At 59.0% G+C, this 23089-nt stretch overlaps 6 protein-coding genes across 6 annotated transcripts; 1 reads left to right on the forward strand and 5 right to left on the reverse strand.

The window, feature by feature from the left end:
* Positions 1-2298: 2298 nt before the first annotated feature.
* Positions 2299-4782, forward strand: VTJ83DRAFT_6622 (uncharacterized protein; the record flags this gene model as incomplete). The annotated part of the gene is made up of 2 exons (XM_071013354.1): positions 2299-2365; positions 2429-4782. The coding sequence occupies 2 exons, from the start codon at positions 2299-2301 to the stop codon at positions 4780-4782; spliced, it is 2421 nt and encodes an 806-aa protein (XP_070864249.1).
* A 1342-nt stretch (positions 4783-6124) lies between these two features.
* VTJ83DRAFT_6623 (uncharacterized protein) lies at positions 6125-6848 on the reverse strand (the record flags this gene model as incomplete). Its single annotated transcript, XM_071013355.1, has 3 exons — positions 6125-6298; positions 6393-6495; positions 6601-6848. The coding sequence occupies 3 exons, from the start codon at positions 6846-6848 to the stop codon at positions 6125-6127; spliced, it is 525 nt and encodes a 174-aa protein (XP_070864250.1).
* A 479-nt stretch (positions 6849-7327) lies between these two features.
* VTJ83DRAFT_6624 (uncharacterized protein) lies at positions 7328-8026 on the reverse strand (the record flags this gene model as incomplete). Its single annotated transcript, XM_071013356.1, has 2 exons — positions 7328-7584; positions 7750-8026. The coding sequence occupies 2 exons, from the start codon at positions 8024-8026 to the stop codon at positions 7328-7330; spliced, it is 534 nt and encodes a 177-aa protein (XP_070864251.1).
* An 880-nt stretch (positions 8027-8906) lies between these two features.
* VTJ83DRAFT_6625 (60S ribosomal protein uL3) lies at positions 8907-10549 on the reverse strand (the record flags this gene model as incomplete). Its single annotated transcript, XM_071013357.1, has 6 exons — positions 8907-9162; positions 9227-9876; positions 9951-9974; positions 10033-10189; positions 10280-10358; positions 10537-10549. 6 exons carry the CDS (start codon positions 10547-10549, stop codon positions 8907-8909), a joined length of 1179 nt encoding a protein of 392 aa, XP_070864252.1.
* Positions 10550-11326: 777 nt separating this feature from the next.
* VTJ83DRAFT_6626 (uncharacterized protein) lies at positions 11327-14371 on the reverse strand (the record flags this gene model as incomplete). The annotated part of the gene is made up of 5 exons (XM_071013358.1): positions 11327-12988; positions 13050-13294; positions 13368-13524; positions 13581-13936; positions 14005-14371. The coding sequence occupies 5 exons, from the start codon at positions 14369-14371 to the stop codon at positions 11327-11329; spliced, it is 2787 nt and encodes a 928-aa protein (XP_070864253.1).
* A 5974-nt stretch (positions 14372-20345) lies between these two features.
* VTJ83DRAFT_6627 (uncharacterized protein) lies at positions 20346-21595 on the reverse strand (the record flags this gene model as incomplete). The annotated part of the gene is made up of 2 exons (XM_071013359.1): positions 20346-21111; positions 21219-21595. The coding sequence occupies 2 exons, from the start codon at positions 21593-21595 to the stop codon at positions 20346-20348; spliced, it is 1143 nt and encodes a 380-aa protein (XP_070864254.1).
* Between the last annotated feature and the right edge of the window lie 1494 nt (positions 21596-23089).

Below are 23089 nucleotides of genomic sequence, written 5' to 3' on the forward strand. Positions count from 1 at the left end.
GCGGGATGATAGTGCCAAGGAAGCCGAGAGCTCACCCATGGTGACGGCGTTCCTGGGACAGAGACGACTTATTGGCCATGTCCATTTGTGGTCACATTCCGCCGTTCGCAGATTGTTTGCCGTTGACATCGACAGCATCGATCTACGGAGGGGCTGGGTGGAAGCCGCTGGTTATCGTGGATGCGGTTGGGTCACAAGGCGTCGGCGGTGGGTAGGTTGCCCGTATTGATCGGTAAAAAGGCTCGGTGCTTACTGGCATCAAGGGACGCGTCATGCTTTCTTCTTTCTCGGGCATCGCATCCAAGATGGGTTGGAAGGTCTGCTGCTCCGCCTCAGCGATGCATAGCTTGGGCGTGGTAGGCTGCTCTGATGGTGCCTTGGAGCCACTTCCAAGTTTTCGATCGGAAGTTTCAGAAAAAAAGACATCGGATGGGCATTTGGACCGAGACTGTTCGGTTTTGTCCTGCTCCCTGCGGCTCAAGTTCTCCAGGTATTGGCTCTACGCTATGAAGTTTACACGAGTATTGGCGAGTTTCCTGAATGGAAGCTCTGCGAGTTTTACATCTGCCGCGTACATGCCTGGCGCTTCCTTGTTGACGTGTGAAAGCGGGCGAGCTGATTGATGCAAGACCAGAGTAACAATCCTCGCGGAGTCCCGTAACGTACGGTACAGTGATGGGTTCCTCTCTGCTCGTTGGATGCAGGATCAGGCACATCACCGATGAAACGGGAGGCTGGCAATCGTAAGGTACGTATGGGTATAACCGTCCGGAACAACTCGTTCGGCACCCCCTCCCCGATCCGCGAGATAAACTTAGTAACACAGCATGAGAGCTCATACAGTGTGAATGGTTTCGGGGCAATGCGGTGCTGCGCTGGCAGTAACTACATACCTTAGTGTACGGTGGTACACTATAGTATGCAGCTGACCCAGCGGCCACCTACCTGTGTGTGAAGAGAAGACTTGCATGCAGGCCTGGTTGCTGCGGCTGCGGGCATTCCTCGTCATCCGGTGGGCGCTGCGCGGTGCCCAGCCTCCACCAACCCTTCAGACCGACCCGAATGAGGAATCACTGTTCTTGGCTCGAAAATACACAGTAGGTCCCATCTCAGCCTGTCGTCAGCCAAGCCTGATTGCCACTTCTAGAAACCAATGTCGACCTGGCGGTCGGCCAGCTTCTCGTTGCCTTCGTCATGGTTGGACCGGAAAGAAAAGAATTCCGTTGAAGGCGTTGAATTGCAAGGGCCGGCCTGGCGACAGGGAGTTGCTCAGATTTGGTTTGGGGTGAGATTCTGAAACCGAGACAGGGGGGGCCCGAGAGAACTTGGCGACATTTCGGACGGCCTGGGGGGTCCCGAGGGCCCAACTGGTCTCCTGGTGCTGCTCATAGTGTCCTGCTTCCTCCATATTCCCTTTCTGGTTGAGGGCATGTTCGAATTGTATGGACGGGCAAGCAGCATCCATGTGTGTTTAGAGTTGTGGGAATCGGGAGAGCGGTTGAGGTCATGGTTCTTCAGGTTTGAGAATCCTGGAAGAAACCGACAATGATTTGATTTGCCATGTGGAAACAAAACGAGGGCGGCGCGAACGTTGGCCCGCTCGGTAATCAGTGTCAGACGAACAGGAAAGAGGAAAGGCTCGCTTCTGAGGGACCCTGCCCCGGCGGACGGCTGACGAAAGCCTTACCTTACCCCGGGCCCACCTGCGTCACTCGCCACGACCAAACAGTTCGCACGGTGGACCCCAGGTCGAGCCTTGGCGGGACCTTTTTGGCGCTGGCGCCGGCAGGTGGGAAGCCCCACAAGCCCCAGCCCCCGTCCAATGCACGCCTGCCGCCCGTCTCTGTGCTCTCCCTCTCGGGCCATCCCATCGAGTGAGAGGCCAATCCGCCACACCCTCACCCACGCCCGAACCCACCACCCGACAAAACACTCTGCACTGCCACCAAATCTTCTTGCTTTTCTTCTTTCTCGCTTTCCCTCGTTCTCTTCTAAGCGCGAGTCGCCAGCCTGGTTCTGTCCTTCTTCTTCTCCCTTGGGAAAGCCCCAGCCTTTCTCTTTTTTTTTGCGACCCCCCTCAAACCCAGAGCACGCGCAAGAAACCAAGCCGAAGCGACGTCGATCGTTGACCGACCCCGACACCACCGACGACGGCGAGTCCCAGTACCTTTGAGTCGCAACCTATTGAGCAATCAGTTCCTTTCGCACCCGATCCATCTTCCTTCACGCCCGCCGGCCCGGCTCCTCTTCGATCGACTTTCACCCGGGGCATGCGAAGCGCAGCGTTGCAATAGAATTATGATTCTCAGCAAGGCCCTCGCGGCCGTCTTGACAGCTGCTGGCTGGTTTGTACAGGATGCGATAGGTGTGCCATGAGTCCGAACCCGGCCGGTCAACCATAGGCTGCGGTGCTGACCGAACCCCGCAGCGCACTCCGTAAAGCGGAACCCTCTCTCGGCGGTGGCCACGATTGAAAATGCCATCATTAATACCCCGTCCCACCGAGTCCACTCCGACTCGTCCTTTGACGTCCGCTTCGTGCTGTCGACCACCAAGCAGGAAATCCGCCTCGAGCTCCAGCCCAACCGGGACCTGTTCAGCGATGACGCCACGATACAGATCATGGCCGCCGACGGCACTGTTCGTCGAGCCGTGCCGGTGAACAGAAGAGACCATCGTGTGTTCCGGGGCGACAGCTTTGTCCGCCGGGAGGGCAGCTCGGACTGGCACCATGCCGGTTGGGCCCGGATCAACATGCACCGCGATGGGCCCAACCCCGTGTTTGACGGCGTCTTCACCATCGACCACAATCACCACCACGTCCAGACCAAGGCCACGTACCAGCAGACGTCGGTCGACGGAGATCCCGACTTGGACGACGGCAACGCCGCCGACGAGTACATGGTCGTGTGGCGGGACACGGACATTCAACCCACCGCCCACCACGACGACCTGAAGCGCGACCTGGGCAGAAGCCATGCGACGTGTGCCTCGGACAACCTCTTGTACAACAGGAACGGCGGCGACAACGTTTTCTACCGGAGCCTCGAGGAGGCCACCCAGGACACGTCCGCCTGGCAGATTAGCCCCAGGGCCCTGTTCGGCCGCCAGTCCGACATGAGCGGCGGCAACGGCGCTGGTGTGAACCTGGCCGACTCGATCGGCTCGACGCAGGGCTGCCCGTCCACGAGGAAGGTTGCCCTCATCGGCGTCGCTACCGATTGCACCTATACCGCCGCCCTCGGGTCCGATGAAGCCGTCCAACAGAACGTCATCCAGCTCGTTAACGCGGCCTCGCAACTCTACGAAAGCACCTTCAACATCTCCCTAGCCATCCAGAACCTAACAATCAGCGAAAAGGGGTGCCCCAGTTCGCCCCCGGCATCCGCCCCGTGGAACCGACCCTGCAGCGACGACTTTGGCATCGAGAGCCGCCTCAGCACCTTCTCCAAGTGGCGTGGTCAGTGGCAAGACACCAACGCCTTCTGGACCCTGCTCTCGACCTGCCCCAGCGGTCCCGCCGTCGGTCTGGCTTGGCTCGGCGCCGTTTGCCAGGAGGGCTCCTCGACCCGCGGCAACGAGACGAGCGCCGCCGCCAACGTGGTCATCCGAACCTCGACCGAGTGGCTCGTGTTTGCCCACGAGACTGGCCACACTTTCGGCGCCGTGCACGACTGCGACTCTGAAAGCTGCGGCGATGGGAGCGTCCAGCGCCAGGAGTGCTGCCCGCTGAGCTCAACCCCGGGCTCCTGCGATGCCAAGGCCCAGTTTATCATGAACCCGTCGACGGGTAATGGCATCACGAAGTTCTCGCCCTGCAGCATCGGTAACATCTGCAGCTTCCTCGGCCGCAGCCCCAGCCGTACCAAGTGCCTGTCGGACAACAAGGGCGTCACCACCTTTACCGGAAGTCAATGCGGCAACGGCATTGTCGAGCGCGGCGAGGACTGCGATTGCGGCGGAGACGCCGGCTGCGCCAACAACCCGTGCTGCGACCCCAACACGTGCAAGTACACGGCCGGCAGCGTCTGCGACCCGTCCAACGAGGAGTGCTGCACCGACCAGTGCACCTTCATGACCAACGGCACAGTCTGCCGCGCCAGCACGGGCCTGTGCGACCCGGAAGAAACCTGCACCGGCACCTCGGCCGGCTGTCCCGCCGACATCAACGCCCCCGACGGCCAGTCGTGCGGCAACGGCCTCACATGTGCATCGGGCCGCTGCACCTCGCGCGACCAGCAGTGCAAGACCTTCATCGGCAAGGACGCCACGACGTGCTCGTCTTCGGGTTGTGTGCTCTCGTGCCACTCGACCGAGCTGGGCCCCAATCAGTGCTACGTCCTGAGGCAATACTTCTTGGACGGCACCCCCTGCGAGGGCGGTGGCAAATGCTTCAACGGCAACTGCCAGGGCGTCTCGCTCTCCCAGCAAATCCTCGACTGGATCAACGACAACAAGCAGATCGCCATACCCGTCATTTGCGTCGTCGGCGGCCTTATTCTGATCGCCCTCATCAGCTGCGTCTGGAGCTGTCTCACCCGCGCCTGTCGCCGCAGGTCCCGAGCTTCGAGGCCGCCCCCGCTCCGGCGCAACTCCGGCTGGGGCGCTGCCGCGGCGTACTTTGGGCCGGGCACCACCCCGCCGATACGGCCCGGTCCTGCGTACGCACCACTCCCTACCCCTCCACATGGCGGCATGGGTATGGGTGACCCTTATCAGCCGTTTCCTGCGGGAGGGGGGAGATGGGAGCCTATGCGCCAGCGGAGCTTCCGGTACGCGTAAGCACGACGACCAACTGATGATGCCTGCGCGTTTGCTTGCTTCGAAGAAAAAAAACACAAAATCGCATATCCGCTGGCGGGCCTTTGATTTATTTTGCATTGGGCCTGGCTTTTGCTGCCTATACCCCACAGCCATCTGTCTGTTGCGGCTTTGCTGGGCCTTGACTTGGGCCCGGCAGCGGCAGAGATGATGTACACCATCGGATCGAATACCAACTAGGAGGGGCATGGTCGGATAGGGTTCGGAACATGGCACATTCTCTGACGCGCATACACGCTTGCGCATATGGATTTTGCATAGCCGGCGTTTGGGGGTTCTTTGATTCTTTTCTTAGGTCTGGTTTCCTAGCGGATGGGTTTGGTGGGATGGGATCCTTGGAGGTTTCGTAATTTCATCACTTTGCTCACCTGGGTTATTATATACATATGTTTATTATGTATTATTTGATGCTTGATGAACCATTTTTTTCCTTTAACGAGATCTCTGGTCTGCCATTGCGTGATATTTGGCTCCCCTGGAAGAAGGCTGTATAAATCTCACGATCCACTACTATCTCGTCAAGGCCTCTTCAGCCATTCTAGACAAAACAACTCCCTGCATAGAATGAGTGCGTTGCACACACATCTAGGTGCCGCCATCTCGCTTCCCTCCCCAGCCCTTCCCCATCCTCCCCTCCCAACATCTGGAACCGGTGGCTCTCGGATATGAGCAAAGCTTTGGACAGGGCCCCGCTACGAGGGTAAGTTTGAACTTCATCATCCTGAGCCCCCTCCCTTACTCTCTTCGCTAAGAGGTTAACCGACCCCTCTTCTCCTTCTCTTTCTCCCCTTGACGCTCAAAGACCGTAAACGAGCGAAATAAAGATGCTGCAAGCTTGCTTCATCGCTGTTGTTTCTGCATGGGGATTCCTGTTCTGACCCCGTTGATCCCGCCTCCCCTTTGCTAGAGGGTTCTTCATAGTAATAATAGCAGTTGGAGAGAAAGCAGGAGTAATCATGACAGGTTCTGCCAATGCCGTGCCGTGCCGTGGAAGTCGTCACTGGTGCCGTCGTCGTAGTCCAGGGGGCCACGGATGACGCGGTTGCTGTCCTTGCTCCGAGATCCCCAGATCGCCGCTTTGTCTGAACCGAAACGAACCGCCAAGTCCTCGGCGGGTCCTGTGCTCGTACCAGCCCGTGTCCTCGTCTCCGTCGGAGCCGTCGCTGGGATCCCTTCATGCTCGTTCCCGAAACCTCCGCGACGGTAGCAGAGGCTCACGGGCAACATGACCGACGGGTTGCGTGATGTGGAGAAGGCCCATCAAGGAAACGGCACGGGAGACAGCTGGAAAACGGTCGAAACCTTATACTTCCCCAGACGGGTCGCTGGCAAATCGGGGACCTTGCCGTTTGCTTGCCGCCTCCCTCGCGCGGCGGGACTGGGGGCTGGAGGGAAGAGCAGGGCCGTTGCCCGGTCTCTCGTCCTCGTTGTAGCCGCACAGCTGCTTCATGAAATGCAAGCGGGCGGCGGTGATGCTCTAGAGACAGAGAGAGAGAAGGAGAGAGGGGGGCGGGTTAGATAGGTAAGCGACCGACAAACGCGCGGGGTGCGGCGCCCGACTCGGAACTCACCAGGCCGGTGGATAGGGCATGCATCTCGAGCAGCTCGGGATTGTCGAGGAAAGCGATGGCTTGTTGCCGGGTCTCGGCCATGTAAAAGTCCTCCTTCTCAGCGCTGGAGCCAAGGGGGGTGGGAGTAGGGGGGGAGGGGATGTCAGCGAAAGGCTCCTCAGAGATGCTCGGCTGGTTTCATCATTGCTCATCAACGTCGGGATCTTACCGGCCGCTTCCAAGACGCAGCAGAGTGCTGCGCTCAGCCAAATTCCCATCGCCTAAGACGTCATCCTCGTCGTATGGATCCTTTCCCCGGGCCTGTCGGTGTCTCATATGGGGCGTGATGCTGTCATCGTCGGCCAACGAGGATGATGCGTATGCCGAGGAGAACCTGGACATGCTGAACTGAGACCTTGTTGCGGGGCTGGCATGGTAGCCGTGCTGCAAGCCCGAGTGGCCGGGTCCCGTCGACATGGCGAGTAGGTATGATTGAAACACCGAGCCGAGCTGAGCCTGTTCTGGCTGCTGGGATACTAGGTTTGTGTGGTTGAAGGAGGAAGCGAGTGAGATGGAGGTGATGGACGTGCAGCTGGAGTATCGGAACAGATGTGTAACGTATCGTATTATACAGTACATGCATTACAGCGCTTGCAGACGGCGGCATACCAGACACAACCCGTTCCCCGCAACGGGATGCCCTGATCAAGAGACAAGCCATGCATAAATCTACAACAGGGTCTGTCATCTAATAACCGGCTGCTATACTTACGCGGATGAGTAGAGTCATCACAACCACCTCGCATGTTCCCGGTTTGAACTGAAATTCAAAACCTAGCTGGTCCCTATGGCCTCTGTCAGGGCGAGGGATCATCGCTCCCAGTGACTGATCCTATGATCTCACCTCTGCCAACCAGCCGTCCATAGGTTTCAGGACACATTACCACCCCTTCCCTTTAACTTTCCACCGCCAGCGCCTTCACACCAACCAGCTTCGCCCCCTTCCCTTTCCCCTCGGTCGTCACGACAAAGTACTCCACCCGCACACGGTCGCGCACGACCCTGTACACCCTCACGTCGTTGCCTTCGCCGGCCTCCCGCACGGCGTCCACAATGACGTTGTACTGGCCGTGCGCATCCCAGTCGGCCGGGTCGAGGATCTCAACCTCGGCGTGCTCCGGGTCCCAGTGCTCGATCAGCTGGGCAAACTCGACTGTGCACAGGAAAAAAAAGAGGACCAGTTAGCACGTCGAGCAGGGGAATGACGATGGATGCATGGCACGCGAGGCATGAGGTCGAATCCGCCATGGCAGAACCATCCCAGACCTCCAGAAACCAGGCGGGGCAATCAAGCGTTGTAGAGGCAAAGTCAACTCACCCTCATCAGGCAGCCCTTTCCCGGTCTCATCCCACGCCAGCGCCACGGCTTCAAACGGCTCGTCCGCATCGCTCACATACACCGCATCCGGCTTCTCGCACACGCGTGCCAACAGCTTGGGCACCTCCACGCCCTCTTGCGTCGTGCGGAACGACTTCTTGTTGCCCACCGCTCCCTCCGCCGCCGCTGACACGGAGGTGGAGGAGGTCGAGGTCAGGGGCTCGTTGGCCTTGGTGAGGAAGGCGAGATAATCTTGGTCGGAGGTGGAGGTGGCCATTGTGTTCTCGTGGTTCGATGTGCTAGTATTGTTCGTAGGTGGAGCGGCGCTTGTCTTGTGTTCTGCTTCGCCTTGGGTGTCTTCCGTCGTCGAGCTCCTGCTCTGGCTCGAAACAGGAGAGGTACTGAGAAATGACGACTGCCTCGTCATAAACGAGTTGCGGTAGAATTGTGGCTGCGCAGAGTAGGGGGAGGCCGCCCGTTGCGGCTGCGGCAGGAGAGTGGCGAGATGTTGAGGGCGCCCAAGAGGGATCTGAGTCTGATGTCCTCGGGGGGATGAACTCTGGCAAGCGTTCCGAGAGCTCGAAAACGGTCGCTGGCGAGCAGGTTCTGGGTTTGAGGGCCGAGCGGGAAGCCGTATATGCAGTGGCTTGTTCGGCAGTGACAGCAGAGGTCGGCTTCGTCGAGTTGCATGCATGGTGAAGGCTTTAGGTTAAAGAGCTGCAGCAACTTGACAGGCCGGGTTGCAATGATGTAATCGCTGGTGCAGGAAAAAACGGACGCTGCACCATGCAGCAAGTGCGGGGCATTGAGGCCTCTCTCTTGTAACAAAAGGCGGCCTGTTCCGTGTAACATTAACGAATTTTACATCCAAAGGAACGAGAGGACCATCGGGCAAAGACCAGCACCACACCAAGAGATGACCAAAACAACTTGAATGCCTACGCTTTACACGGGATAACGACATCATCACCTCACACAAGCAGTCAATGGCAATTGGTTCATTTTCCCATTTCACTCATGCAGCCCTTTTCCTCAGCTGTCGAAGCTAATAGAAAAAAATCCGAATCCCCGAACCAGAGAGCAACGAGAACCGTGACACCAATGCCATTGTAAGAACGACGAAAAGACACTCAAGGAAAGGATTAGGCGTAAACAGCTTATGAGCTGGCCGCCAGATCCTTCTTGAGGGTACCCTGGATCTGCTTCTTCTCCGCCGGCGTCTGGAAAGCACCGTGTCCGAACTCGGACGAGGTATCGATCCACTTGAGCTCGACCTTCTCGAGCGCCCTGCGCGACTTCTGGGGGAAGAGCGACTTGCGCAGAGTCATGACACGCTTCTTGGTGCCCGGAACGGAGCCCTTGACCATGACGAAGTCGTTGTTGACCTCGCCGTAGCGGACGAAGCCACCCATCCTGTGTACAGTTAGCGACTCGGATCACCCAGCATGGCGTGCAGCAGGACTGGTGAAAAACGTACGGGGTGATCTTCTTCTTGGTGACATCGATCTCGGTGGCGGCGTTGTCGTCGGCGTCGCCCTTGCCGATGCGGTAGATCTTGTGGTTGACCGAGGTACGGTGGTGGTAGCCCTGCTGACCAGCGCGGGCGACCGTCCACTGCACGTGCGACGGGTGCCAGGCACCAATGCAAGCAACCTTGCGGAGACCCTTGTGGGTCTTGCGAGGCAGCTTCTTGGTGCCCCAGCGGGCGGTGACGCCGGAGAAGCCGTGGCCCTTGGTGACGGCAATGACGTCGATCATCTCGTCCTTCTCGAAGATGGTGTCGATCGACACGGGCTTCTCGAAGAGGGCCTGGCCGAAGGCGACCTTGTCGGCGACCGAGCCACCGTTGATCTGGATCTCCATGAGGTGGGCCTTCTTCTGCTTGAGGGGCGTCTTGCGGATCTGGGTGTGCGCCAGGACGCGGACGACGGTGCAGTACTTCTTGATGCGCTCGAGCTCGCGGGTGATCGAGGCACCGTTGTTCTCAGCGTACTTCTTGGCGTACTTGGTGAAGGCCTTCTTCTTGCTCTTGTACCAGTTCTTGTAGAAGCGGCGCTTGACCTCGTCGCTGAGATGCTCAGCCCAGACCGTGGTCAGGGAGCGCAGGCCACGAGGAGTCTCGATGTACTATATGGAGGGTTAGATATCATCACTCGGCCCTCTTGCTCGAGGTCACCCTCGGCCGGACAGCAATGACTTACGCCAACCAGACCCACAACCACCATCTATTAAAGATGTTAGCCATTGACACAAAAACTGCCAAGCGGGCTGGGTTGCGCGTACAGGCGGGGTATCAATGATTGTCACAGCCTCAACGACCTCCTTCTTGTGAGCCTTGGCGCCGGGGCGGTCCAGGTCGCGGACGATCGTGGTCATGCCGGCCTTGTAGCCCATCGCGGCGGTCAGGTGGACCGGCTTCTTAGGGTCGTCCTTGGGGAAGCTGTCCAAAAGATGCCAATCATTAGCTTCGGTTCGTCTCGGACCGGGAGCAGAAGAAACCGGGTGTCCGTCGAGAGAACTATCTACTTACGACTTGACCTTGCCCCTGTGGCGGGCAGCACGCTTGCGGGGCAGGTAGCCCAGCGAGCCATGGCGAGGGGCCTCGTACTCTGCCAGAGGTCAGCTTCTTGCGTCCGTTCGGGGTGCCGTAGAATCGAATCGTTCCCCGATGCGGGCGCATGGTCCGTTCTCCGCGAGAATCCGGTCGGTTGCAAAAGTCGGCGGGAGATTTCTTCGCATTGAAGGACCAGGCGATCCGGGGAACGAAGAGATCTGGGGTTCACTCACTCCTGTGAGACATGGTGACTGGTGTCTGCGGTTGGCGTGATGGTTGTTGAAAATTCCCCCGGGGCCGACGACGAAGAGGAAAAAAAAGGTGGAGGAATTTGATGTGGGATTTTTGTGTGGGAATTGCAGCGGCAGGTGCTCGGACCAATGACAGCGGAGCCCTAACCTGGGTTCAAGATGGTGGGGCATCGAGTGAGCTATATCACGTGATCTTTTCGAGCTAGAGGGTTAGGGTTGTTGTAGAAGACCCCCTCTCCCCGATCACATGACTTCTGATGGCTGGGGACCCGCACCGCAAGCATCAGGACTACTACCACTTATGAAACCTTCAAGTCCACGCATCGTGGAGCCATCTACAGAGGGAACGCAAGCGCCAGTCAAGTTTTTCAATCCATAACACCAGAAATACCCAGAGAAAACAAGACACGGCTTTCCCCAATTCCCATGTCTTTTTCAATTGATAACAGTTCGGCCACCTGCCACCTCCCGAAAACGCCAGGTACAGGTCAGAATCATAGCTACCGACACTCACATCGAGACACTTCGGGTGAGCAAGGAGAGAATAATGCCTCCGTTCGACGACACTACCCTACCAAGAACCTGTCCATCCACCATCCCATATCAACCACGCTCAAACAACGGACTCACTCCATCCATCTCTTCAAACAAAGCTAATAGAATAGTAAAAGACAAGAACTAAATCAATGAACAAGGGGGAAATAGTAAACCCCAAGCCGTCCCCAACATCATCACCAACCGTCATCTCCATCGCGTGACCTTCTCAAACCCCCTAGTTCCCATTCACCCCCGCAGGCGCCCCGTTCTTCATCTCTGTGGTTGTAGCCGAGTTCGGCGCTGACCCGCTCCCGCCCGGTCCAGGCGCGACCTTCTTATCCTCTTCATCATCGTCATAATTATCCTCGGTCTCGATCTTCCTCGCGGCACGCTCCGGTTCGCCCACCATCGGCGGAGGCGGAGGAGGGTGAGACGCGCTGGAATGTTGCTCCAGACGCCTCGCCTCCTCAGGGCCGGCCGAGTAGTCCTTCTTGACAGGCCCCGGTCCGGCGCCGGCAGGGCCCTGAGGCCCGTTGCTAGCGGGTCCGTCGTGCATGAGACCTTGCATGGATGAGGGGCCACTAGACGGGGCTTGCTGCATGGGCGGCAAGTGGGCCGAAGGAGGGTGAGAGGGCGGGTGATGGGCAGCGTCGGACGGGTGGTAATCGTTAGCGGCGGGAGGGTGACGCTGCTGGTCGTCGGCGCGGCGCATGTTCTCCTCGTGCTGCCTGCGCTGCTCCTCGGCGCGGCGGGCGTCCTCCATGCGCGTGCGGTCATCAAAGCGACGGGCTTCGGATGAGTTGCGGCGGTACTGCTCCATACGAGGAGGAGTCGAGGGCCGGCGGTGGCGCAGGTCTTCCATGCGGGCACGGGCTTCCTCGGTCGTGGGCTTCTTGGACTCGCGCTCGTCTTCCCACTCGCGCATCCGCTTGGGTCCGACCGACGGAGGACGAGGATCATGGTCGCGATGCATGCCCGCGTCGGAAGGCATGCCGGGCTGCGGAGGATGCGAGACGCCAGCTTCAGGGCCGTGGGGTCCCTGCTGGTCCGGATGGGCCGGGTATGAGGTCTGGTGTTGCGGGTACGCCGACTTGGGCGACGGCATCCGGTTCTCATGAATGGGAGGGCGGCCCTCGTTCCGAGGGCTGCCGGCACGGTAGGGCATCAGGGGGTTCGACCCAGATCCGCTGGGACCAGGCGCCGAGCTGGGCTGGAGAACGGCGGCGGGAGTGTGACCTCCGTAGTTGGGGTTACGAACCCGCGGAGGCTGCGATCCCTGGATCTGCTGCTGCTGTTGTTGTTGTTGTTGCTGTTGCTGCTGCTGCTGCTGCTGCTGTTGCTGCTGAGGTTGATGGTGCGGCGGCGGAGGCGGAGGCGGAGCTGCGTAGTGACCGGGAGGAGGGGGAGACGGCCCGCGCCGGTGCTGCTCGGGAACCCTGTTGAGCTCCTGGTACGGCCTCATCTGGTGCTCTTGCTGAGGGCTGGGGGGTCGCTGGGCGGGCCCGCCCTGGCCCCGAAAGGGCTCGCGTTCGCTAGCGTAGGGGTTCCGGGGCTGCGGGGGAGGGTTGATGTCCGAGATCCTACCAGACCAACCGTTCGGCCCAGCAGGGCCAGGATTCGGGCCGCTGCCGTTAAGCATGGGCTGCGGCTGCTGCGGAGGAGCACCAGAGCCCGAGCCAGCCCACTGAGGGCCCGGAGGGCCGACGGCACCAGCCGCCTGATAAGCCTGAGGATGAACATCGGTAGGCACCGGCGCTTGCTGGGGCGGGGCACCGCCGTTGGCCTGGGCACGGAGCAGTTGAAGGCGCGTCTTGATGTGCGGGTTGTTGGGGTCCAGCTCGGCCGCGCGCTGGTACGCATCCAGGGCGTCGGCGATCTGGTTGTTGCACGACTCGTACTGGTACGCATTGTGTCAGTATGGGCCGCCAGCAAGGCCGATAGAAGGGAGGGCAACTCACCAGGGTGCCGAGATCGTACCAAACCTCGGAGATCCAAGGGTTGAGCCGAATGGCACGAGAGTAGGCGTCGAGGGCGTCCCGGTACTGGTTGATCTGGTAGTACAGCACACCGATCGAGCACCAAAAGGTGGGATTCCGGCCGTCGCGGTACACGGCCTGTTGGTAGGCCTCGTAGGCCTTGGGGTACTTCTGCATCTGCATGTAGCAGCGACCCAGGAGATACCAGCTCTGAGCGTCCGATTGATCTGTTGTCCAGGGTGTCAGTCGGTCGTGCCATGAGCTGCCGGGTTGAAGGGATGGGAGGAAATTAAGACTCACCCGCTGCGACGGACTTCTCGAGATACTCGATGGCGCGCTCCTGGCTATCTGGGTGCTGGCTCTGCGTGTGATGGAGCCAGCCGAGCTGCTGCAGAACCTTGGCGTGGTTCGGATCGCGCTCGAGGACCCGGTGATAGGCCATCTTTGCATTCTCGAACTGAGGCTAGGTGTTAGCGCGTCAGAGAAACACGGCGATCTACGGTCGGAACCCACTTCTTTCTGCTGCTCGTGGACGTGGCCGATTTGGAACCAGATGTCCTCCTCCGTCAGAGGCGGCGGCGGCGAGCTGACGATGTACTTGAAGCACTCCAGCGACTCGTTGTACTTCTGCTGCTGCTTGTAGATGATACCGAGGCGGAAGTAAATCTCGTGGGCCTTGTCGAAGTCGGGCGCCATCTTCATGACATTGGCGAACGCATCCTCGGCATGGTCCAGCGAGCCGTAGCGGTCGTACAGGATGCCGATCCCGTACCAGAGCCGGGGCTCCTTGGGGTTGGGAAGGGTAACCAGGGCCTGCTGATAGGCATTGTACGCCTGTTGGAGATCATCCATCATCAGATAGCAGTGGCCTAGTGGAGGCGACATCAGCGAGGCATCCCACAACAAGGCGACGCGGAAACCCGGCAGCTGCACTTACCAAGGCATCCCCACGCCTCTCCGTTGCGGTCGTCGAGCTTCAGGATCGCCTGCAGGTACTCGGCAGCTTTAGGGAAGTCCTCGCGGGTCCGAAGCACCGAGCTCATGGCGTTCATGGCAGGGATCGAGTTGGGGTTAGTCCGCAGGGCACGCTCATACGAGGCCATGGCGTCGTCCAGGTTGCCCATCTGCTCGGCGAGGTTGCCGAGCTGGATCCAAACGGCCTCGGTCTGTTGCAGCAGCGTCTGGCGCGACGCGGAGAACGATTGGGGCGGCGGCGGGGGGGCGGCGCGCGCCGGGCCCTGGGGGCCGTGATGCATCTGATGCATTGGGGGCGAGGGATGGTGGTTGGCCATGGTCGCGGGCATTCGCGCGGCGATCACGGTGGGAAAGCGCGATAAAGCCTGGTGCCTCGGGGGTCGAGGAGGGACGTTCGCAAGCTAACCGAGAAGCGTATCAAAGCGTGCGCGATGATGTCTTTGGAAATAAGAAGGGGGGGGTTCGCCGTCGTCGTTGTGGACGGCCCGATGCGCTCGCACGGGTTCCTCCTTGATGAGCGTGTCAGGGCGATTGCCGACCAGGCCGACGAGACAACAAGAACGAGGTCAAAAAGGGTGATTAAAACGAGCAACAAAGTCAGAGCCGTCGAAAAGATGCTCGCTGGCGTCTGGGCTCGTGCCGGCCGGATGGTTCAGCGTTGGCCGACACACGTGGGCTACCTAGAGAGGACGCTGCAGCATGGGAAGCTGGAGTTTGGGGAAAATGTCAGAATGGGGGAGAGTCGGGCTGGGGAGGAAAGCATTTCGCTCCCGCAGTCCGAGCGGCCGCGTAGAACACCTAACCCACAACCGACAGGGATCTGGCAATTGTCTTCCCGTTCTTGTCTCGCAGAACAGCCAAGAAATGACACAGGGGTGGGTCGGCAAGGGGAAGAGAAGTGGGGATCCATTCGGCGATAAGCGGACTGTGATTTGGCCCGAACAGGGAAAGCGAGAACGCCTTTTGGGCATGCGACGACATGAAAGTTTGGCTGCGGGCTGCGGCTGATTGATCCCGTCTCTCCCACCCCCCGCCGTTTCGATCCCCGATGTCGCCACAGGCACGCAGGGACCGCTGGGAGGTTCCAGACAGGAGCCTACCCAGCCAGACACGTGTGCGGTTGCACTCCTCCTCCTCCTCTTCAGACCCTCCTCCTCCTCCCCCCCCCCTCTTCATCACCATCATCCATCCCTCCATGATGTGCAGGATGCGCATACAGGAATCCCCTCTCTCTTTTGCGCGTGGTGCCCGACGCCGAGGGAGGTAAACAATGCACGGCCATGGAAAAATTACCTGATCCAACAAACGTCCCACTGGAAGTTGCAGAGAAACCACCTGCTGTTCCGCCCCCACTGCCGCCCAGCCTCTTCTCTGGAGTGCTGCGTCTCTCTTCCCCAGAGCCCAGGGGAGGGAGCGTGTTCCAGAGCCAGCGGCTACCAGTACTGCGTAGGCCTTTTTTTGTTTTTGTGGTGGCCTGCCGTGGCGACAGGGGGGTGTGGTTCCACGGCCTGATGCCCACTCCACCCCTCCCCCCCCCCCCCCCCCCCCCTAAGGTAACTATGTTGCTAAGCAGGTAGTTAGGTTCTTCCCCATCCCCGTGCATGGCGCCAAGAACGACCAGGATCCACCCGCGCTCCGTCACCCAACGCATGCAACCCCGGGTTGCGGTGTGTGGGCTGCTGCATCGGTGGGAGAACAGACAACCGGCGGGCAACGGCTCTTGGGTGCTGCGTCGGAAAATACCAGACACGAAGCCGGCACACCCCCCTCCGACCGACCACCCGACCGACCGCCCGACCAAGGGGGAAGTTCGCTTGACCCCAGGTTGCGTTGTGTTTGTTGGCGGGCGGCATCCCGTCTCCGGTAAGGTGCAAGCCACCCCAGCCCCCCAATCCTTCCACACAGGCCGCGCCTGTTTTAAAGGTCGCTGAAGGATCGCTTCGGCGCGCGCGCGCATGATTCTGCACGTGAGAAGTTGCCAGCAGCGGCAGCAGCAGAAGCACAAAACCGCTCTCAGGTTCTCCACGGGATGAAACCGGCCCCAATTGATCACATTATTCCCGGGTCTTGTTATGAACGACCTAGGTATGTAGGTAGGTACTTCGTAGACAGACTTCCTCCGAGGCTGTGCGCGCAATTCGTCCGCAATGCTTCTACAATACATTTAGTTATCTGTCTCGTTCATCACGGCAACAGCAAAATGTTTCTTCGCATTCCCTCATTTCGGCTTGGCTTGCGACTATCCCGCAAATTGGCGGGTGAATGATCTACGTCGCACTGGTGCAAGCCGCGATTCACCCAAACAAGTCAGGAGCGAGCTCCGAAGGTGAGAGACGAAACATGCAATGGCCCTCTGATCCCCTCCAGAGCAGACCCAACCCCCTGGTCCAGGTGCGTTGTGTTGCCCTGTCGGTCTGATTGATAGAAGCGTTTCTTTTCTCTCCGGCTGCGCATCCACCCCGTCGGCTTGGCTTGCCTCGCCTGCTCATGATCATCCCGCGTCTCGATGCGATGCCCGGGTTCAGGGGCGTCCTCCAAAAAAGACAGAAAACCTTTTGAAAGAGAACGAGCGTGAAGCTCAGGTCAACATATATTCCCCTGACAGCGTTCGGCTTTTTTCTGCACCGCTCCAGGTCGTGCCGGCTCGGGCTATCTAACACTGGAGACCTCGGGCACACCCGACTCGTGTAACTAACGGTCGCCAGGCTGCATCTCAGGGCTCTAGGGTGAGATCACCAGCGCCAAGCGATGTTTCTTTCCAACACCCGACGGACCAGCCGTCCTGTCGCTCCCTGGTTGGGATATCCTGCAAAGAGTTAATTAATTTCCATATCGCTGCACTGTTCCGTGTCGATTGATACTGCGTACACGTGCAGATATTGCTCGCCCATGCCACTTGTTCAACACGCTCACGCTACCTAATGTAGCGTAGACCTACCGTTCAATGTTGTTGAGCGACCCACTTTCTTACCTTCCCGTCTCCTCTAATCCTGTCTTGGTGCCTTGGCATACGACGGGAAGTTTGACGAGAAGGAGAGGGGCCGGGCGCTAAAATCAAGGGAAGAACGTCCGCTCCGCTCCACCAGTGTTCCAGAAATCGCAGGATATGCGACGTCTCGGCAAATCACAAGATGGGATGACGAAGAACGCACAAGAAACCCAAACCACACAAGCAACCTTATGAGGCGCCTGCGACGCTCTCTGGGGGTTAAAACATAAAATTAAAATAAAAAAACGCCTTTTTCCCCCGTGGAGCGTCTAAAATGAAAGCGTTGCTGCTCGATTGTCATGCAGAACCAACAACCTGAGTTCTGCACGACGGAATTTTCCTACCGGTGATTGATGTGTCGTTACTCAGCCTCGTTCATCCCATCTCCGTCGCCTTGGGGATAACATGTAGACGAGGAGTGGAGAAAAGAGGGGATTGTAATTGTACGGGGACAACAACTCGAGTCAGACTTGGCTCTCGTTCCATGGCAATCATCTGTCCGTGCATCCTATTTCGTCCGTCCTGTATCCCAATCCACGAGGGATAGTGGGCAGTATCTTTGGGTACGTAGGATGCGTTGACAGGCATGAGTGTGGTGGTGCAGCCTTCGCTCGGACAAGGGGGCTCCTCTGGAGAAGGAGGGGGGGGGGGGGGTCCGGGAGGTAACGGCCGGCTTTCTGGGGCCCAGCGTCCTTAGAGGGCGTTTGTCTGGGCGTGCGTGGTGACCTCACTCGGGGAGTGTGTGGCGGGTTTACATACACCTATACAGAGTAGGTACCGCTGATCAGTGGAAGGGTGTGTGTGTTGTGGTCAGATTGCGTTTGCTACGCCGCACCAGTACCAGCGAGCCGCCGCGCTGACAGGCCCGGCAGGTCGCTCGAGTTGCAGCATGTGGCGCGCAAGGTCTCGGAGGCTTGAAAGGATTGGGAGGAGGTGGTGGCCGGGTGATGCGCCGCCCTGGGATAGCGATACATTCACGGCAGCGAACCGTGGAGGTCGTAGGCAGCAAGAGTCTGGGATGGATAAACGTGTTGTGTCTCGAGCTGGTTCGCCACGAGGAGACGAGACGAGGGCGTTTCTAGCAACACCCCCCTTCCCCCCGAGGTGGTGGTCGAAGCACAAGCCACATTTGATCGATAACCCTGCCGTCAAATCACCCCCCCTCCCTGCCCCTGCGATGGAACACCAACACTCTGTTAGGCACATCCACGCCTACGTCTTTTGTGATACGGAAAACTTCCATGTCAGGCATGCCTTGTAATGTGATGCGAGATGACACGAGAAATGGAATCTGTGTCCAGAGTTCCATTAGCTCTGTGCTGTGGTATGGACGGATATCACCTCGGCAGAATATCCAGGTCTCTTGTTTGAGCGACGAGACCGTTTAGGCAACCTGGGCCTCGAAGATCATTCTTGTCGAAGGACAAGCAACATGCGTTTTCGTGTAGCTACAGGCCGCCTGTCCGCTTCTGCCCGGAGTACCTAGGCACCTAAACCTCAGGGTTCCAAAGAGGCCCATCACCCTTCAACAACCTAGAGAAGAATTCTTCCAGCCAGCCCATGGCCATCACGGGTTATGCGAGACAATTCCATTGCAGAACCCGAGCCCAAAGTTCGGCTGGGGGATAGAATGTTGCTCGATCCTTGGTTGGTACCTTGTCGACGCGTCCACGCAGGTTGAGTAGGACAGCATTTGGTCTCGTACGGCCGCCCATAGGTAGGTATCGTGCGGCAGTACGGTGTCTGTCAGGCACCGTGGGCGAGTCGAGGTGCTGAGCGGTATGCTCACCATCCGAACTGGAGAGGGGGCGGGGGGGGGGGGGGGGGGGAAAGGGCTGCGCCTGGCAGCCTTGGCTCATGGTTGAAGTGGCTGGGCGTCCAGGGTTCTGTTCTTGCCCCGCCCCAGCCAGGCGGATGATTCCCCGGCTGCGGTCTTACCGTACTTACGCAGTACTGTGTACAGTAAAGATGGTGCCAAGGAACCGCCGTGATCGATAAGGAAGGGCAAGAACCTCATACAGCCCCATCGCAGACTGACAGCTGGGTCGTCATGTCACGCTTGACCCAGACGGCCGCCAAAGACCGTCCCAACATGTAAACAGAAACCGTGGTCGGCAGTTTGTCTCCATTCCCCAATCCCAGCGGCACCCCGGCGCCAGCCTTGCCTATCCGAATGGGCGCCGACCTGCCCGGCCGCAAGCCCGCTCCTCAGTCATCATCACATAGTTACAGTACCTAGGAAGGCCAGCCCGGTCTGCGGCAGCGTCGAGCTGCGCCGAACCCACATTCATCTGAACACGCCAACGTGGTAAGCTAAATTGGCTAGATGTATTCAAAGTAAGACATGGAGCGGTGGTTCTCTACACAAGGGGGGGGGGGGGGGGGAGGACGCGAGTGGACCCATTGGATGGACCTACGGAGTACTCCGTATAGGTATCGTGCATGTGCATCGACTCGACGTCTCCGGTCTCTTCCCAAAACAATGCGGCCGACTGCCTCGGCCACATCCTAGAACCCGTTTCTCTCGCAGCGGGTGAGGGCCCGCGACGCAGCTACCCTCTCGGCTTGCCATATAAAGGAACGAATGGAAGGATGTTTGATGATAAGCTCAGGGGCGGTGACGAACCGGATGGATCTCGCTAAGTGTCTAAGACAACGGAACGTCGCCATGCACGTCACGACTCGGACTCTGAGGCCGCTCGAATCAACGCTCAATAGACGTGCCCTTGCCAGCGTCCTTGCAATGTCACCTAAGACAGCCACCCTGAACCGGGCAGCAACCACGACGTACTGCTGCGTACTGTGTACGTATATCTTCCGCTGACGCACGGTTCTTCCTCTAAGTGTCTAGAGTAAGCTGAGTGCAGCCGGGTCCAGCCGAACGACAGCAACCCTCCATTGAAACACCATGAAAAACACATCTAGATAGTCTTACAGCTTAAATTACCTCAATGTAGCGTCCTTCTCTGCGCCCGTAGGCATCCCAATACGTTCCATAGCCTTATGAAAAGACAGGCGTCAAATCATGAAGTTGCCTGCCCTCCCCGTTTTCTCCCCCGACAGATGGATATCAGCTGTCGATTCAACTGCCTTCCCATTCTGGGGAACTCCTTCTACTCCAGACCGCTGCGCCGCTCCCAAGTTTCGCTGGAATCAAGATCCCTCCCCCTCCGTATTCCGTCCATAAACCGTGATGAAAGAATGAACACCACATCCATTACCCCCATGAGCGAAGACGCTCTCTTTTGTTGCAATAACAGCAGACGAGAAGGAGCAAACGTAGGGCCATAGCCGCTCCAGCCTTCTGCGGGGCCTCACGGCCTGCTGTTATCCGCATCCACATCCGGATTGTAGTTTGTCTCTCCAAGCAACCCCGTCCCGCCAGTGGTGTGCGCCGTCATGGCATTGGACGGCGTCGCTTGTGGTTGTGTCTGTACCGTAGGGCCTGTGGCCGAGGGTGCCGGCGGCGCAACGGCAGGCGGGACAGGGGCGCTCTGGGCGCGGGCGGCAGCGTTGGCAGTCGCGGCGTGCAGGCGCTGGTCAAGCGCACGGAGGGCAAGCGCCCTTCTCCTTTCGGCCTCGGCGCGGGCGCTGCCGGGCACACCGCGCGACGAGAAGCTGTGGTGGCGGTGATGGTCGCCGCGAGCGGCCGAGATGTCGGCTTGGCTGAAGGGCACGCACAGTCGCATGGCGACGAGTGCGTTGAAGACGTGGGCCGAGATGGCGGCCACCGCCGGGCGCACCGGCCCCGGGAAGAACTCGGCGATGGCAAACGTCTCGCTGGCGTCGCCGCGGAGGGAGCTCGGTTGGGAGGTGTCGAGGTCGGGGAATGCGACCTTGTAGAAGCGCAGGTAGGTCCAGCTCACGAGGAACCCGTAGACGGCGAGGAAGAAGGAGGCGGCAGTGAGCATGGGCGTGAGGCAGAGGAGGGTGATAAGGCCGATGTAGAGAAGAGGGAAGCGCGGGACGCGCAGCGAGAGAAGGCCCCGGAAGAGGGTCACGGTGTGGGCGGGAACGAGCTGGCTGAAGGCAACCAGGAAGGAGATTTGGATCGGGATCGTGCCGGCGATGGTCATGAGCCTGGAAGCAAAGAAGAAGCCATGTTAGTGTCTCGAAAATCCAATAACGTCCATCTCGAATCAAGTTGTGGGTGATAGAGGGTGGGGGGTTGGGAGGGCGCTGCATACGTCCACCGCTCGTTCCTTGTTAGGGCGAAGAACAGGATCGAGGTGCCAAAGCAAAGCGTGTTGGGCACGAGCGAGGTAATGAGCAGAAACTTTGCAAATTCCCGCGACGACCACGCGCGCTCAAGATAGCGACCGCCATTATAGAAGGTGGCAAAGGCGATCGAGAGGGTGAAGACGTTGCTCTCGACAAAGGTGGTTGTCAGGAACGTCCAGGGGTAGACGAGCGAGAGCTGCGGGACCAGGTTCAAATAGGGGATGACGATCTCGGAGTTGGCAGTCCACTGGCGGTAGCGGACTGCCGCGCTCAGGACGGACTGGACGCCCAGGACGATGAGCACAATACGCGTCACAGGCGGGATATTTATTCGGGGCGGCATGGTTGGTTGCGACGTCCAAGTTCAGTTCGGTGCCGTTCCTTGGAGGTTCGGGCGAAAGTGTCTTGGTAGCCGGGAACTGGTGCCCACACTTTTTGGTGACGGGCCGGAGACGGGCTTGACCCACTTCCATCGTCAGCCGTCAACCGGGCTTTTGCCGTCTGCAGGCATCTCCCTGACTTTTCAGGCAGGAACATGGAAGGGGTGCCGCATCTTGGCGCATGTGGCTGAACATCCCAACAAAGCTGCCAGCGGGCCAACAAAGAGCCAACACCCAGCTGTTACCGAGGACGCGCAAGGATGGACGACGAGTCTGCGCGAGGCAAGACAATAGCGGTAGGTTGAATCATGGATCCTCCAGCCAGCGTCACGGGGATGTCTCGAGGATTTAACGTTGAGACATCACCGCCATCCTCGCAAGCCCAGCGTTGTTCTCCGCCTTGTCTGGCCGAGCAAGGGTCGCTGCTTGCAAAACGCCACACTGTCACAGGAGCCCGCATGTTGGCCCGGACACCTGCTGCCCTGGTGCCAACGAAACATCAGGTTATCTCAGAGCATGCCACCATGTCCATGGCACCGCAATGCTGTTGCGATTGCCGATATGTACGGCGCAAGGCATCAACCTCCACGAGCCAGCTTTTCCATCATCGTCCCCGCAGTCGTGGATGGGAGATGCGCGCCACCGCTTGAGGTCGCCCCTGAAACATCCGCTTTCGCCGTTGATTGGCGCCTCCCTTGACCTGACAGATCCCCTCGCCGGGCTTGTTTCCTCGTCTCCCCCCCTGCGTGTGCCCTCTCTACACGTATCGCCGCGTCTGGATCCGACCGGGGTTGCAGCATGTCACGCGGTTCCACGGACAAGAAAAACAAACAACACACAACCGTCATCAATCCAATGTCGTTCGTGATTGATGACGCTGTGGAGTTGATGCAGGTCCGCCATCTGCCCCGTCCAGGTGGAGCGCCGAACACAGTTGCACAAGTGAAATTTTCCTCTACGCAGTAGTCTTCCAAGGCGATGGTCATCTGCAGCCGCGGCGTATGCGGACAACCCTGGCAGAGATCCCGTTCAAGCGGGTGTAGGATCAGTGTGGAGGGCGACCCGCTTTCTTGGATCTGTAACCTTACGTGTACGTATAGTAAATTACGCCTTGCCGAGGACAGGCAATGGATCTCGAGCTCCCCGACAACGGGAAGCGTTGAGACCACCCCCGACAGCCGGCCACGAACGCCAAGGATAGCGAACTTTGGCCGATTTCATCACCGGGGACCCTGATTCAAGGCGCTCCTAGTCTTGCACGTCTTTTTTTTTTTTTTGTGCAGGTGTCAGCCTCCTTGGTTGGGGGAGGTGGTGTAGAGTGTCAAGAAGCGAGCGGGAGCGGAGGTCACCGGCTGGAACAGGTGAAATTCAGGGTGACATCGGCGGCACAGACCGTCATCTCAGTGCGGGAAAGCCCAAGGCCGGGCGACCCCCATTCAGTTGAGATCCTTTTTCGA

This window comes from Remersonia thermophila, chromosome 6, assembly GCF_042764415.1.
Source record: "Remersonia thermophila strain ATCC 22073 chromosome 6, whole genome shotgun sequence".
In the NCBI taxonomy this organism is placed as follows: domain Eukaryota; kingdom Fungi; phylum Ascomycota; class Sordariomycetes; order Sordariales; family Chaetomiaceae; genus Remersonia; species Remersonia thermophila.